We start from the raw sequence: 17,596 nt of genomic DNA on the forward strand, positions 1-17,596 counted from the left end.
GTTCTGAGACATCAGGTGAGGGAATCTGCCTCATCAATGCTGCGGGTGCGTCACCCAGCCCAACTTCATGTCACCCATCTGCCCCACTTAAGGATTATCCCTTTGGATGCTTTATTTCACAGAATTAAACCAACCCCGCCTTGTCACACCAAGAATCTCACTCATCCTCTAATAACTGCACGCTCTTTCTCCCCACTGCCCCAGTAACAGGCTGAGGGAAACACAAGCTGTAGCTTCACTCGCTTTTCCCTTAGCAAATCATTTCTTTTTCAGGTCAAGTTATTTTTAACCTGGCTCAATTCCCAAATCAGATTCACTGCCTCGCTGTAGGAAGGGCTGTTGCAGCACGTTTGGAGCAGTGGGGGAGCACTCACCATGGAGGTGAATGGAGGTACAGGTACCAGAGCAAGGAGGGCTCGGGCCAGCTCTGCTGCCAAAAGAAATGCTTCTGGAGATGCAGATTTGGTTTCTCATTTTTCTATTCCCAAAGAGGCCCCAAAATTGTTCTGATGATCAGGGACCAGAGATGCTGCTCATACCTGTGGGCTGGAATCTGGGCTGACCCTGGGTACTCAGGGGATTTTCTGCTTAGTCCTCAGCCCCAGAGAGACAAAACCATCGGACCAAGGCGGTCATCACCCTCTGCTGCCATCCTGTCACCTCGTCCTCTCAGAATGAAGCTGGACACTGCATGAACAGCTCAATCCACATCACCAACATAAAGTGCTGCCTCCATTTCACTACAAAACTGCAGCAGAGACTGTGCAGCATCACATCCAAACTGGAGGAAAGCTGGAAATGGGATCTAGATGTTCAAGGGCATATCCAGCTTTCTCCTTATGTACACACCTTTCTGCAGCTCTTACTGCTTGGTTTGGCTCATGCTATTCTGCTTGGTGTTGCTCAATCCCAATCAACCAGGTACCCAGGGGAGAGGAGCAGGAGCTTCATTGGAACATGTTGCCCAAGGAGGCTGTGGATGCCCCATCCCTGCAGGCATTCAAGGCCAGGCTGGATGTGGCTCTGGGCAGCCTGGGCTGCTGGTTGGTGACCCTGCACACAGCAGGGGGTTGGAGCTGGATGGTCTTTGTGGTCCTTTTGAACCCAGGCCATTCTGTGATTCTACGATTCTCCAAACAGGAGTTGCTTTATTGAAATTAATTTTCAGATGCATTTGGATTTACTAAAGCAGCCCTACAAAGCAGCCTCTGACCAACCTGGGTGGGTTCTGCTTCTACAACAGAGCATTAGATAATTTTAAAAAGCACAGCAATCGGTGAGGAAAAAAACCCAGAGATATGAAAACTGACAAAGAAAGGTCAGCACGCTCTTCCAGAGCATTGCCTACACTGACAGCATCGGAGAGCGGGCATCCCTCGCCCTCACCTAGCTTGAACTGACTGCTAATGGACATCACCCTCTGCTGCTGCTGCTGCTGCAGAGCCATTCTGTTCTGTTCTCTCTGCAGGGCTGACTCACTCTGCAGTGCGCGCAATCTGCCACATTACACAGAACTATTTATGCGCCAGCAGACGCCACCTCTTTTCAGTCAGGCTCTCTACGAGGCTGTCATTCCATGGGCTGGGGCTGCCTGCTCTGCTCTGCCAAAGCAAAGGCAAGCCCTGGAGAATGGGACTGCGCTCAGATCTAGCAAAAGAATCGTCAGTGAATTCCTTCCCATCCAATCCTGCCGCAGACAGGCAGGGCTTCCCATGACCCAGCTCACATCTCTGTACCCCCAAGCACCACAGCATCGCTGAGTGCCCTGCAGTCAATGTGCTTGAAACACAAAAGCCACAGTTCACTCCAGCTCGGAGCCAAGCAGCTGACAGCCCATCACATGAACCCAGGCAGACATCTTTTAGCCAACAAACCAGTTCATTTGTTGATAATGCTGCTGAGTGGTCCCTAGTTTAGAGAAGCTGCTCTGAAGGTGCAGGGGTTTGTACCAGGCCTAGGCTGGTGAGCGCTCCTACCAGGTTAGAAGCTGAGGGTGGTGATGCTCAGTAGCTTGCAGAGCTCTGACCACTGCTCTCCATGTTGTGCAGAGCTGCCTATTGCACGGCTGTACCTGAGATACAGCTCTGCCATACCAGCGCTCCCATTCAGGCAGATAAATCATTCCAGACCTCCCAGCTTAATCTGATTACCAAGATGCCACTACATATCTAAGCGTATCATGAAAGCACTTTTGCTTGAATCAGGAAAAGCTTTTTTTCTGTTCTCTATTTTAAATTAAGGCCATGTATTTCCCAAATGCACTCTGGATAACATGTGCAAATACCAGCTTCATAAAGGTCTGACACACAGCTCCCATGTGAGCTCCAGCATTGCTTCGTGACCCCACAAACCCCAGGAGAATATTGCTCCAGTGCTTTCCAGCTGCGAGAGCAGACTTCACAGAAGTCTGACTTCACTTCTCAGCTTGAATGCTCCTGATTTTTGAGTTAGAAGTATGAGTCCCTAAGTGAATCCATTCTGTTGATGAGTCGTTCAAGCACTCTAACAGCAATTCATGCTAACAGCGCAGCCTCCCCTCCAGCCGAGCTCCTGCAGAGCAATCAGAAGGACACACTGCCTCCAGGTCGCTCAGCAGCTCCTATTCCTTGTCACACAGCAGTTTGTGCCCTTACCCACTGCAGACAGCTGTGATGCACAGCAAATCACCACTTGAACAGGCAGAGGTTGAGCTGACAGCACTGCAGCAGCCCAGCATCCTGCTCACAACGCATAGCCTGGACAGCAGACAGCAGCAGCATCCAACACTCTTTGCCCAGGAAGAAAAAAGAATGCTTTAAGCAGGCAGCAACACAGCACTCAGTCACTTCAAAGACCATCCCTGCCCCCTATCCCCCCCCAGATCCCTCCTCTCCCCAGAGGAGCAGCAGAAGCGTTAAATCAGAGGCAGAGGAGCCGTCACAGCAATGTAGTGAGGAAGTTTTATTTGGAAACATCGTATAAGTTTGTAACCCAACAGTGGGTGCACAACTCTGATGCCAGAGCATACGCAGTTACTACTGAAACACGGGAGTGTTTCGGACAATTGCTGTAATAAAACACAAGATTCTCATACTCCAATACCATGACACTACAGCAATCTTTAGAATCAAAGTTACATCCAAGGAATTCTCTGCACTTACAATTGACCCCACAGTGTAATCTACCTATATATAAGGTTAATATATATAGCATGGGAAATTGAAAATCTTTGCTCCATAGATGTATGAACATGTCAAGTCTTTTATAAATAAACATCCAGTGAAGAGAAAAATTACATTTCTAGTTCATATTTATACATAAAGTACTAACAGCGATGGGTGGAAAATTGCACGCAGGCCACCCCAAGCCACGCAGCAGGCTTGGGGCTGCCCAACCAATTTAATATTGAATTACACACATGACGGACAAGTCACTAACGTACATCGCGCATTTACAAGAGATCAACTACCAAATTGGGACAACTGTACACATTGGAGAGACCATTTCCATTCTGGAGCTTCGTTTTGTTTTAAATGTTGATTTGTTACATCTCTTTACATCATACTGCGACGTTTACTTTGTGGAGAGGATAAGGGCAACAATGAGGCCGTACAGACCCAAGACTTCAGCGAAGATCAAGATGAGGATCATGCCCACAAATAACCTGGGCTGCTGTGCCGTTCCCCGTACACCTGCATCACCCACGATGCCAATGGCAAAGCCAGCAGCCAGACCGCTCAGGCCCACGCTCAAGCCAGCACCCAGCTGAAGAAAGCTCCTGTAGGACAGATGAAAAAGAGTTTCAGTGGCAAGCAACAGGACACCACCTTCCATCTTCAGGATGAACTTACTAGTGAGAAATTCTCCTGCAGTACAAGAGTTGCACATGCAGTTAATATGGACAGGTCAGTCAGGGATGCTCTGGCTTAGTCCTTGGGGTCTGACCACCTGGTAACTGCAAAGGAACACCTCCATCCATCTGCTATTTCTTAGATAAAGGCTTACAGCTCAGCCAATCACAATGCTCATCTGCTATCACTTGTACAGCAGCACGGCTGCCTGCTCTGTTAGGCCTCAGAAGCATTGTTTTATTCTGACATCAGTCAAGCCAGTTCCAGCTATTCTCAGAAGCTGAGCAGATGAAGTTTCAGACTATAGCTGGTATAGAGGTACAATGCATAGCCTGAGGATTGATTTACCAGCATGTAAAGAAGCAAGCAACATTAATTATTCACTTGCATCTCCCAGGCAACAGGAAAGCTATTCAGATAGCTTGATTAACTCTTGAGAAGACCTGCACACTCCATCTCCAAAATGTGACACCACTGAATATACCCAGGTCCCCACCCCTGACTGCACGGCTTCTCTGGAGCCAGAAACCATGACACTGTATCTCACAATATTGCTTCTGACTCATCAGCTAACACATCCCTGTTGCTGATGCTAAGGCACAAGGCAGGACAGCTGAAATCCAGTTGGTATTCATGAGGGCAACTTAGAAACATTCAGCACTTATGGCATCCCATACTTTCTAGAGAGCTTAATGCAAAATCTACCCATTCCACAGCATCCAATTTCAACAAAACCCACAGGCACAGAACTTACTTGAATAGTGTGATAGTTGGTGAAAGAGCATTGGCAATGAGGACCGCCACTACGAGGCCATAGATAGCTATAATACCCGCCATGACCACAGGAATAATTGACTTCATGATGAGCTCAGGCCTCATGACAGACATGGCTGCAATACCCGTGCCACTCTTCGCAGTTCCATAAGCGGCTCCCAAGGCTGCAAGAGAAAAGACACATGAGGAAGTTCCCCAAATAATACCGCCTTTGTCAGACTGCAGCACTAGAACAGCTGAGTCAGCACAGGGAAGAACCGTGCAGGCCTAACACGGTCACTTGACTCCTTGGTTTGTCAGGCAGGCATATTCCCTTAAAGCATGGGGGAAATATGGGGACTTACCCATAGCCCTGAAACGAAGCCACTGCTGTTCAAGCACTGCTGGCCATAGAACATCCCTGAGCAGCCAGCAGCACAGCAGGGCAAGCACTGTGGCACAAATACATTCCCCATTTAGGTCTGCATTTGAACTTGTTATCTTGGCATCTGTGCCTTCCCAGAGCCCAGAATGCAGAGGCTCTACTCAGTGGAATTTAGGAGGAAATGTAGCAAAGCATGCTCTGGGTACGTCAGGATGTAGCCTGATTGAAAGCCATAGCTCTTAATGCTACTGAACTTTGAGTTCTTAAACAAACCCAGTGTTTAACAAGTTGCTCTGTGTCATCCCACATGAGGCCTTCTCTACCACAAAAAGGTATCTGCCCCATGCTCTGACTCAGAATGAAGCACACAGCTTCATCAGATAGATTCTGAGATAGCAATGGCTGATCATATTATCACTACACGTTGTTTCCTGGAGAAAGAACTCCCTCCTTCCATGCAGAACCTCCATCCAATGAAGCACTCAGGTCCAAACACTTGCTAACCCAACCACTGGAATCAGGAAGAGCAGCACAGCTTGCAGCTCACAGACAGCCACAACCACCCCCCACCCTTAAAAGTCTTCACAGCACCCAGGGAGGTATTGAACATGCAGCCTGCAGCACACAAACCCAAAGCAGCACATGGGCTCACCGCCTTTAACAGAGTATGGCTTAAAAAACCCCCACAGAACTGCCTCAAAAAGCTACTTCTGACCTGAAAGCTTTCCAACAGCCTCATAAAAGCTCACCCTGTGATTCTGAAGTATTTAGAAAGACCCATTTTGTTTCAGCCTTACTCTGTTGTACACTAGGAAGTCTACCTTTGGACTGCAGCCTGCCCCACTGGGAGATGATGAGCAGCTGAGACAGAACCAGCAAGGAATAGGTTTAGGCTCCCCACTCTCCCATTTTCCCTTATCTAGTTAAAGCCAACTTCAAGCAGCCCAGAACTGAATGGTAATCCTCCCAGCTCTGCACACCCAAAGTTCATCAGAGTAAGGGTTATAGTGCTACAATCACATAAGACTCCCTCCCAGAAGTGGTTTTAGTTAAAGACTGGAAAGGAAAGCCTCATCAACTACAAATTAGTGCTGCATTAACAAAGCTCTTTAACCTCCCATAACCTGGATCCTTTTCAAGTCTTTCCTATAAAGAGACACGTAAAGAACTGCTCAATGCAGTTCACAAGTAGCCTGCTCCATCAGTTCTGCAGCCTTCTTGCAACCAGGAGACAGGTTTCACTTGCCTGGGTAGGTGAAGCCTGGAATTCAGTGCAGACACTTAACTACAGTATCAGTGAAGCCAGCTGTACATGTCTACCCCTCGGTACATCTAGATTACTCTGGCTTGAATTAGGAACCTTTCAGATTAAATGGAATAACCCAGGAATGGGTGAGTGGAATCAACATCCAGGTTACCTTCTTCCAGCCAAGGCTTTTAGTTGAAGCCAGTTCTGCCCAAGCTCCCACAGTTCTCCCTAAGGAGGCCTGCAAAGGGAGCCCTGCAAAGGGAGCGAAGTTCACTGTTCGAAACTGCATCCGTCATTACTTCCTCCAAATGTGAGGTTCCTTGGAGGTGTTGCAATTAACATGGCAGCAGATTACAGGAAAGGATTTCACAATACCACTTACAGAAAGCCAGCCTGACTCAGTTTTTGGGGAGGTGGAGCTCAGCTGTCACTTTCTAGTTATCTATTCCAAAAACCTGGGCAACAGACACTGTCAGCACATCTGACTTTGTCCAGGCCATTTATCAGTAACATCAGCCCATACTGTGGCACTGAGCTGCTGCACAGCGTGCACTTACAGATGGCACTGAACAGCTGGTTGTCCCCCATTGGCGTTTATCAGCACTCGGCCCGGCAGCCTCACACCAGAGATCCCTGCACCTCCACTAAGCTCTCAAGTCACACAGCTCAGTCTCCTGTAACACACAGGACAATTAGGCTGGAACATTACTTCCAGAGCAAACACTGCCTTTATAGCAGCTATCAAGACACCTCAGTGATGCAGAAGGAACTGCACTTTGCCACCTCACTTTACCTGGGGAAGAAGCCATGCTGCCCATAACCAGAGACTGCGCCATTCAGAAGCTCAGAGGTGTGCAACACAGGTTCACACATCATTCAATGCTTACTCCCAATACACCTGCTTCAAAGGTAATTCAGACCTGAAGGATTTCTGTAGGGTAATGCCTTGAAATCATGCTAGAGCTGCTTTAGTACTGCTCCAAGGACAAAACACAGATGTGCAAAGTGGCACTTCCATTAACCAAAGGTAGGAGCAGAAGCAGCGTAACAGCTCAGCTCTGAAATGAAGCACGGACCAGAAAGCAACATGCCACGCAGGCAGTGGCTGCAGGAAGGACTGAAGACCAGACTTAACACAGCCAGGGCTTCCACTGGAACTCCAGCACCATAAGGACTCAGATCAACTGTGGTGTAGGCCAGTGCTAGCACAAGTGTCAGCACCAACCTACAGCTGCAGTGCTCAGGTCACACACCAAGCACACTAACCCTGCAAGGCCAGCTGCAAGTCACCTCATCCAACACCCCTCCATGCACAAAGAGTGTGTTACCAAAAGCCTTACACTGTTTCTGTGCAACTCTGCAGATACACATGGACAATCTCTGCAGAGCAATGGGCACTGACACTGAGCACCAGGAGCCTTCAAGTCAAAGAACCACTCTCATAGAGGATGATGGTGTATGTTGATGTCTTGCAGTCCAAGCAGCTGTGATGAATCTCCACCCAACAGTGGCAGAGGAAAAATTCCCACAGCACTTAATAAGCCAAACTTCCTTGGATTAGTGATACAAGTCAAACTTCCGGAGAGACAGAATGTGGTTCACTATCATGGCAAGACTGAAAGACCACTCAGGATAAGAACGTGCACCCTGAGCCTTTTCTAATTAATCCGGCACCAAATGAGCTGTCCTGTGCAATAGGCAGCATCGCCTTCTACCAGACAGCAGGAAGCAGTTCACCTGAAGCTAATCCTCGAGCAGGCTGTTCGCCTCTGCAGGATCCTGCTCGAGGTGACAGCTGGGTCAAGCACAGCCCCTGCCCTGCCATGCCAGGCTCAGTGAACACTGCCCCAGCTCAGGTCATGGTCACAGATGCTCCACAGCTGTTCTGGCAAAACCCCGTGGTGCACAACTGCCCCTTCACAGGGCAGCCACATGAGTGCAGAACCTGGAACCCACACAGCATCAGAAAGCAGAGCTGAAGAGCAGCTGCAGCCCATCTCCAGGTAGCAGACACTGCAGTCCTTGATTTGCATTACCTACTACAGCACTGGGCATAGCATCTTCTTTGTTCTCCCCTGACTGTATGAGAAGACATGAGGATATCAAATAAGGGGCTAATGAGCAACGTGCTACTCTTCGATCAGTGTGAGAACTCTGAGCTCGCAGATAACAGCTCCTTGCGGTTACGTTCCAGAACAGACAGCCCAAAGAGACTGTAAGTCAGCTGTCCAAGCAGCTGAGATGGCTGCAGCTGCACCCTGCATGCAGTGTATGGTGTAGTGCACAAGCCAGGTTTATTTTTTAATAAGCTGTGACAAAGGGAATAAAGTCTTGCCATACAAGTACTTCTCAGCAAGCAGCAACATATACTGGCCCCACCACAAGCCAGCCCTATTGCTCCTTATCCTCATCATTCTCCCTCCCACTGCTCAGACCACTCATTCCACATGCAGACAGACCACTCCACCACAAATACAGATTAGCAGAGCTGCTGTTTCTCATGCCAGCTGGTTGGCCAAACAGCTTACAGTGCTCAGCAGACAGCAGCCATAGCTATGAAGCCCCTGGGGAAACCAAGGTCATCTCATTCAGACCCATGTGATAAGACTGAAGCCTTCCTTGTGCTCACAAGTTTCACCACTCAAAGGAAGCAATGTCAGCAGGTCTTGCCTTACTGTCTCGGAAGGGCAGCTGCAGGGAGAAGCACAGTTCTGTGGTCCCATGGTTTCCAGTACCACAGAACAGCCTGATGGAGCTCTAGAATTTTCTAATTGGCAACCACCATTTGCAATTAGCCAGGCTCCGGAGAGATGAAAGAGGCTCATTTTAGGAACTGAAAGAAAGAAGTTGATTAAGAGGTCCCAAGGCAACCAGCGTTCGGCTTAACTACAACTGCACTGAAGTTCTATCACAGGGAAAGTGCCCAAAGATTCCATAGTCTACGATGACTCTGGGGCCAGATGGGAATCCCAGCTGATACAGCTGGAAGCCACCACACAAGCAGCAGCACAGCAGCTTCAGCCCAGCTCCACAGAGCTAATGGTGAAGATTCTGCTTATGACGACTCTGAATCTGATTTTGGATGTTCCAGACACTGGTATTTACAGCACAGAAATCACGCCCTTATTTATGCCTTCCATTCATTTAACTCACCTGCAGCAGCACTGCTTGTTGTGCTCCTGTTCCAACACTTGTGTTGGGAGTCCACCATTTTACCTGCTGTTAGCTAACCATTATTTTATACTGCTCTCTACTGCAGACAGCAGAGCAATGTGAAGAGCCCTTCACACCCTCCTCTACCAACCCCATGAACAGTATTTCAGGAAGCACAGGAATCATCTGCCCTCAGGGGTAGGAGCTGTTTGCAGCCAGGAATCAGTGTGCAGTGCTGCACCAAGCTCACACTGAGCCAGCAGTTCCATGGGGCAGGATGTGTATATACAGGGGCCACAGCAGATAAACCACAGCCACAGCACACCCATGGCCCTAGCTCCAAATACGAGTTTTCTTAGCTCCACAGCAGTGATGAGAAGTAGGACACAGGGCTGCCTTCGCACTGCTGGCTGGAGTCCTCCTCATTAGCAGTCTTCCCAATGCCAACAGCACAGCAGCATCACATCACCTGCCCCAGTGAGGCTCCTATCACACTGTGGGGACCTGATGTGCAGCCCAGTTCATCCCACCCTTCTGGGCAAACTGCCTTGTATGCTGACGGGCAGCTTTGCTCAATGCTGTGCTTCTCCATTTCTGGCATGCAGAAATCACATGGGAAAGTCTCTCACTGAATCACTCAGCAGCATCTGACACTGAGCCAGACACATGTTTTAGACATAAGAAATAGAGGAATCTTCTCTCCCACAACAGGCTGTGATCAGTGACAGGCCAGGGACAGCCAAGGTCACACAACCTGCTGTGCTCCTCGCTGCCCTCAGCACGAGCTGACCAGAACGAGTTCTGCTATCTATTCTACATCAGCTGTTAATGTTCCAATACCAAACAGAACTGCTTGAAGTCACCTGTTTTCACATCAAACTAGCCTGGACAGTGTCAAACCTGACCATGTTTACTAGAAACATGTCTGTAATACAATCAGCAGCCTCGCACGACGCTGATCTTTAGACACAGCATGAGTCAGCCATGACTGCTGTGCTGCTCAACACCCATCCACAGCAAGCTCAGGTACTCGCACACTGCTTGTCCGTGCAGACTCAGCTCTCTGCTCCCAAGCTGTTTTCAGACATGTTGCTGTATTCACATGTGCTCAGGCCCAACAGGCTGCTGGCCACCTGAACCCAGCCCTGCCCCAGCAGCAGCACAGTGACCAAACCCTCATTGGTACAGCTTGGGTGCTCAGTTACCCATCCCAAACCACCCCCCGTCACCTGCAGCCCCACAATACAGCACTACCAGACCTGCAGCCCCACAATACAGCACTACCAGCCCTGCAGCTCCTAGGAAATATCTCATTTGGTTGACTCAACATTGCAGCCCTCACCAAGGTTTCCACTGAAGCAAACCTGCACAAAAGAGACTGAAATGCCATACAGTGCTCTTCTGCTTTAAGCAGGATTCTGCAGGAAGAACGAGACGCCGTGCTTCCTTGGGGAAGCAGACACTGAAGGTTTTAATCAGTGCTATTGCCAAAGGCGTTCATCTGCCAGCTCCATTTTGTCTCCCTCTCCTGCTCCTGGTGGGCAGGAGGGTGGGCACGGAGCCTGCACTGCGTGAGCCACATCCCAGGCAGCGTCAAGCTCACGTCTGATGGCTGAGCTCTGCAGCTGCCACCATGTGCCATCAGCACCAGGCACAGCTATTCCATGCTGAGCTGTGAGCTCAGAGCAGCACTGAGCCCAGCCCGCAGTGCTCACAGCATTAGAGCCGCAGCTGCCCCTCAAATGTTTTACATCTCCTGCACATTCACAGCTCGACCTGCTGCTCTAACCAAGAGCAGCCTCCAGCAGCCTGCCTTTAAGACCTAGATACCATCTCAGAGGCAACCTTAGCATCAAAGCTGGGTGTGAGTGAGAGCAGCACTGATGCAACTGGAGCCGCAGCTGCTGCTCAATGAGCGCATGGGCTCCTCCTCACTGCGCCGGGTGGAACACGGACAGAGCAGCCCATGGGAAAGCAGGTCACTGCGTGTGTGTGTGCAGAGCACGCCAAGGCTTTGGGGCAGAAGCTGCTCCCTGCAGGTTCCATACCGGGTCATATCGGTGCTTTCCATACCGGGCCATATCGGGGGGGAGAAGCACCTCGCAGAGCACGGGGCTGTGACCCACAGCGCTGCCTGCAATGGGGCTGAGCCCACACACGGCGGGGTCAGAGCATCCCCCGGCGGAGCTTTATGGCACCGTGACGGGAAGGTGGAACAACGGCAGCATCATCCAGCACCACCGGCACCGTAACACTGGGCGGCTCCGCTGCAGCCCCAGGGAAACGTCAGCGCAGCGCGGCTCCGCCCGGGACGGAGCGGTACCGGCAGGACGGAGCGGTACCGGTGGCACCATCGGGACGGAGCGGTACGGGCGGTACCGGCGGTACCGGTGTTACGGGCGGTACCGTCACAGCGCAGCCCCGATCCCCGCCGGCGCCGCAGTCACGTGGCAGCGGGGGCTCCGCCGCCGGCGGTGACGTCACCGCGCGGACCCTCTGCCGGTGCCCGGATGATGATGATGATGATGATGATCATGGGGGGGATGAACCGGCCCCTCCATCTGCCCCCGCCCGGACCCCGACCCCCCCCACCCGCACCGCACTGCACAGCCCGGCCGTGCCCCCCGTCCCCGCTCACCGCTGAACACCATGGCGGCCGAGGCGCCCATGACGGCGAAGAAGGACGCGTACTCGGGGGTGCTGCCGGACGACATGGCTGCGGGACCGGGCGGACCGGAGCGGGGCACGGAGCGGGCAGGCAGGGAACGGGGCTCCGCCGCGGCGCCGTCCTCCGCAGGCAGCGGCCGGCCACAAAATGGCGGAGGAGAGGAGGGAGGGTGGGCGGGAGGGAGGCAGAGCGGCGGGCGGGGAGCGGCGATGGGCGGAGCGGGACGAGCGGCCGGAGCTGGATCCCGGCACAGCGCGGAGCGGGACGAGCCGCCCTATATACGGATGGACCGCAGCACAAAATGGCGGCCGGCACGTGACCGAGCACCGCCCATCGCCGGCCGCTCCCACGGGTCACGCTTTGGGGGGGGGGTCTGTCCCTCCGCTCCCCGCCCCGCTGTCACAGTGCGGGTTGTGCCCCGCTGTCACACGGCAGGTTGTGCACAGAGGACTGACGGGCATCGAATCCCGGCCGCCATCACGGAGCTCGGCCGCTCCCCGGCCCCGTTCCGCTCGGTCTCCCCCCCCCGCCCCGGCGATGGTTCGGTCCCGCCGCGTCCCACCGAGCGTGATTCAGCGCTCATTTGCATAAGAGGCGTGTCCTCACGTGACCACGCCCATCATCGCCAAGGGGGCGTGGTCTCGCGGCGCGCCCAGCTGGAGCTCGGAGCCACGTGCCCGGCGGTGCCCGCAGCACCAGTACTGCGTCCCTTATCCCTTATCTCATCCCTTATCGCATCCCACCCGCTGTACCACGTCCCCTGCCCTGCCCCCCCGAGGACCTCCGTGCCTCGTTGCTACTCCCCAGCCACCTCTCAGCCCGCTCAGAGCAGAGAACTGATGGCACAGAGCATCACCCAGGGCGCAGCACCCACATGTGCTCCTCCATCCCCCCCCATCCCTCTGCCTCCCCCCTGCTGTCCCTGAGCACTGTGCTCTGGGAGCTGTAGTTTGGCAGCCCAGCCCTTGCTCTGTTGCCATGGCACTGGTTGCCATCGCTGCTGAGAGCTTCCAGCAGCCCCAATGAGCAGCAGGAGCCTCGCAGTGGTGCCAGAGCTACGGCAGGGACAGGCCTTGCTCTGTCTGAGCGGTTGGTAGTGGGTTGGTTCCCGTTATTTGGGTGCTGGGGGTGATGCTGTGTGGGGTGGGGGCAGCAGGGCTGTGTGCTGCTCTTCCCCCTGTGCCTTTCAGGCAGCTCCTGCTGTGGGGAGAAAGTACAAAGTGCTGATTCACTGAAGGGATGTTTGCTGCTCTTTTAAATGTACTTCCCCCCCAAACGTTTCAATTTACACTCCCACAGCACTGGGAGTGTAAATTGAGTGTATCCAGCCCCACTCTGCACTGCTCATCCCTGGGTTATGGAAGCACTGAATGGGGGAAACACTTATGGCCTGTCCTGGCTCTGGCTGCACGGTGCCCGGGGGGCTGTTGGCACTGATAAATCCTTCCTGGGCCATCGCTGGTTAAAAACAAACAGACAGCCTCCCTGTGCTGCTTCCTGCAGGAGGGGACACAGGCACTGCTGCCAGGGCTGCAGGCATGAGGGTGCCCAGCCCAGCCCCGTGGTGCTGCAGTCACACAGTGCCATCCATACAGCTCCAGGGACACAGCGCTGCTCTGCTCCCTGGGTTGGGCACCTTGTGCACTAGAGCTGATTTCCATCCTGGGCTGTCCCCTCCTGCTCATCCCCACGAGGTGCACTGATGCCTCTAATCGAATCCAATCCCATCTCATGCAACTGCACCACCATCTCATTGCTGCTCAGAGCTTCCCTGCTCCTCTCTTCTCTCTGTTTTCCATATCACAGTTTTTCTTTGCTTCCCCGTGGATGGGAATCACCACCCCTGCTGCTTTATTCCCAGAGATCACCCCCAGCCCCATTCCCCTCCTGTGGATACGGCTCTGCCCCAGCTGCAGCTCCCAGCTCTGCACTGCATCCACGCCTCCAGAGCTCCCAAAGGAAGCAATGCAGGGAGCCAAGATAAACAGCACTGGGTTATCACCTCATTCAGCAAAGAGAAACTGAAACAGAGCAGGAGCTGTTTGGTTTTGTTATTTCTCTTGGCCTCGTGCTGCTTTGTGGTTTCCTAGGGGAGCCCAAGGCCACATCAGGGCAGGATCCCACCAAGTGCTGACCACAGGGCTGTGCAGAGCTCAGAACGGGGGCTTTGGAAGAGGATGGCCAAGTGCCTTCACTGCTGGAAGAGGCAGAGTGCTGTGAGCTGGGTGTCTCCTCTAATGCCCAATGGAGATTGTGGGTGCTGTGCTGTAAGGTTGGCTCACATGGGGATGGGCACAGCTGCCTCCCCACGTTCCTGGAGTGTTCAACAGTGTGCAGCCCACATGGCACAGCTCAGGGGATGCGGGTGAAAAGGGCAAAAGCCATTTGTGGATGACAAAGGATCACACAGGAAGAGCTGGCCAGAAAAGGGGAAGGGTTGGTTGGAGGAGACTCAGTGGAAATATGGGATGTGTGTGACAACACTCAGTTCTTCCTCTTACCACATCCCATAAACATGGCAGCAACAGAGGGCTACAAACCCTGGGGCTGTCACAGTGTCCCTGCTGTGTGAGGAGCAGGCAGGGGGTCCCAGTGCTGTGCCAGCAGGACTCTGCAGCGTGGGGCAGTGCCCAGCCCTGCACCCATGGGCCTCCCCAGGAGCCCCGTGCTGGGCTGGTCCTCGTGTCCTCAGCTGGGAAATGGCCGTGATGATGCTCCAGGCTGCACACAGCACTGCAGCTCTGAGCCCCTTTGCCACAGCCACACTAGGGCTGCCTGAAGCAGAATCCAGGCCTGGTTCCTCCTCCTCCCTCATTGGGACTTGCACAGTTCGTGCTCATCACTGCATCGTGCTCAGCTGGGCTGAGCTGGGCAGGCACCGGGAGGACACGCAGGGCCTGAGGCCCACGTCAGGTGTGCGCTGCTTCTTCCATACAGGGCTTTTTCCCATCAGCCGGCACAGTCAGGATCACATGGAGCCCTGCAGGAATAGCTCGTTCTGTCGGAACGCCCCCGTGGCTCCACGTGAATCAGTAACTGATGCGCTGACACGGGGCTGGCGCAGTCTGCTGCCCGTCCCCACGGCACAGCACAGCCGGCACGGCCCGGAGGGCTGCGTGATGCTGAGGGATGCAGGGCAGCAGCAGCTCGGTGCTCAATGCGATGCATTCACACCATGCGATGTATCCTCACCAGCAGGGGAAGGCACAACCTGAACCCACAGCCGCGCTGTGCGGACGCTCCGCGGTTCTTCCTCCCTGTTCCCTGAGCCTGCAGCATTTCCCCGTGCCGGGGGTGGCTCCCAGCTCACATCCCTCCCTGCTCCTGCGCTGAGATTTCAGTCCCTGCCCAGTGCAGGGCTGCGGCCTCACGGCTCCGTGCTGGGGGAAGGACGACGAGCACAGATGAGCTCCCAGCCTCTCTTAACCTTCACGTGTTCCTTGAGCTCACGCGATGCAGATTAACCATTAAGCCTTATACGCATCCTTTGCCTCCAAAACCAGCACGGTGGAGGGGAGCTGGCTGCTGCCGCTGCTGCTCAGTGTCCCCGTCCCTTGTGTACAAGGAAACACGGATCCAGCCCCTGCAAGCATGTTCTGGCTGTTCCAGAGACGGATGGCAGCAGAGGTCATAAGGCGCAATTCAGGCCAAAGGAACTTGTTTACACTGACTTAGTGCCAAGGTCTGCCCTTCCCTTTCCTTCTGGGCTGCCCCAGACCCTGGGCAAAGGGGGCAGCAGCTGGAGACCCCCATGGGCAGGGCAGGAGCCCAAGGAGGGCACAGCTCCTTTCCCATACAGACCAGCACCCTGCACAGAACATCCATCAGAGCTCCAGACCCATCGGGGCTGTCCGGGGGGTAGAAGGGCTTTTCCTCTCCCTTCAGAAACCTTTGTGCTTGTCCGTACTTCCCTCCAGGCTGTGTCAAACACACATCACCATCACACTTCCTGTCTGTCACTTATTCCCCTCCATGGTTTCCACTTCTGCAATTTCTGCACACCACAGTGATGGGGCCCTTTAGAGAAGGAAGCTGGCCCAGGAAGACCCACACCTTCAGCAGCACCTGCAGCCATCCCCGAGCAGTGTGTGCAGTGCTGGAGGCTGAACTGCTCCTCCTGCAGCCAGCACTGGCTGGGAAACAGCAGCACAGCCCCATCCCAGCTCAGGTGCAGCTCCAGCTTTAAGGGGTTGTCCTCCTGTTTCTGCCCCAAACAATGGCACTGTTACTTAGGAGCTACAGCTGAGCAGCCAGGATATGGGATATGGACAGCTGGTAAAAGTACGGCAGATTCTTAGAGGTGCAGTGTAAGGCAGCACCTGGAACTGCTGGAACCTGGTAAAGACAGTAGGAAACCTGCAGGCGTTGTCTCAGCAAAACCCAGAGCTGCCAGCGTGGTGCTGCTTGGGCAGGCAGGGCTGCCCTGGTGCTGCCCAGTAGCTGCTCTATGGGGCACTCCCAGCTCTGCATGCAGGAGCCCACAGAACGCAGTGCCAACCTGCACATCCTGCCCTGCAGAGCCCAGCAAATGGATGCTGAAGGGACTTAGGAAGTCTCAGCCCCAAAGCTTTCCTGAAGGGAGGACAGGTGGGTGCTCTGCATGGCTCACATTAAGCAAGCAAACTGGCTGCAGTGTGGTCTGTGGAGGGCTGACATTCAGAGCACCAGCAGGATGAGTCCATCAAGCCATGGCGTGCTCAGAGCCCACGTGCTGGTTCTTGAAAGGGGCCTGAAGCAATTCCTGCAGCACAGCACGGGGCTTCTCCGTGTGGGGAGGCAGATGTGGGTATTCACGTTACCGCAGAGGGCCTGGAAGGAAGCAGGATTTCAGTGCGAGGAGAAGCACTTGAAGAAGAGGAACGTCCTGCACCAGCCAGTGCCAGCGGGACAGCACGAGTCATGGCTGGCAGGGCCATGTGGGGCCAGACACACACAGGGACAGGCAGAGGTCAGGCTTTGAGCTTCTGTTTGGAGCACATAGAGCCCAAGTTCTGTGGGCTGGGAAGGCAACATGGACCAAGCGCTGGTTCCCCTCTGCCACAGGGCTTCCCCAGGCTGGTTCCTTACCTGGTGTGGCTGTGAGGGATCAGAAGGGCTCCAAGACCACCAAAGAAACTGTCAATGGCAGATGAAGGGCACAGCTCGGGGAGGACACCTCAGCCATAAAGAGGGACGTGAATCACCAACAAACAGAACCAGAGCTGAGTCAGCAACAGGAAGCAATGCAGGCAGGGTCAGGGCAGACACTCCTGGAGCCTTATCTGTGTTTGCCCAAGAGGTACAAGCAGAACAGGGGCTGAACGCCCTCAGCCATCACCCAGCTGAAGGATGGGCCGTTTCACTGATCAGACCATCACACATTCTGCAATGGAGAGACAAGCAGCCTCAGACAGCAGAGCTGAGGGGCCCAGGAGCGATGAACAGCCATTGCCACCCCACCAAGCCCTGCCACTGCTCCTTGCAGCCGAGCATCCCATTCTCCTCTCAGGTCCACGGCCACATACTTCGAAGCAGATGCAGAGTCCTGAGCCCAGCAGCCCACGCTGCTCAGCTCACCC

General features: G+C 53.7%; 1 protein-coding gene across 1 annotated transcript; it reads right to left on the bottom strand.

The window, feature by feature from the left end:
• Positions 1–2,925: 2,925 nt before the first annotated feature.
• ATP6V0C (ATPase H+ transporting V0 subunit c) lies at positions 2,926–12,190 on the bottom strand. Its single transcript, XM_015877397.2, has 3 exons — positions 12,009–12,190; positions 4,585–4,768; positions 2,926–3,757 (listed from the first exon to the last, which is right to left on the bottom strand). The coding sequence occupies exons 1-3, from the start codon at positions 12,082–12,084 to the stop codon at positions 3,553–3,555; spliced, it is 465 nt and encodes a 154-aa protein (XP_015732883.1). The 5' UTR covers positions 12,085–12,190; the 3' UTR covers positions 2,926–3,552.
• Positions 12,191–17,596: the final 5,406 nt, after the last annotated feature.

This window comes from Coturnix japonica, chromosome 13 (assembly GCF_054131305.1).
Source record: "Coturnix japonica strain WE chromosome 13, WE-NBRP24, whole genome shotgun sequence".
Classification (NCBI taxonomy): Eukaryota; Metazoa; Chordata; class Aves; order Galliformes; family Phasianidae; genus Coturnix; species Coturnix japonica.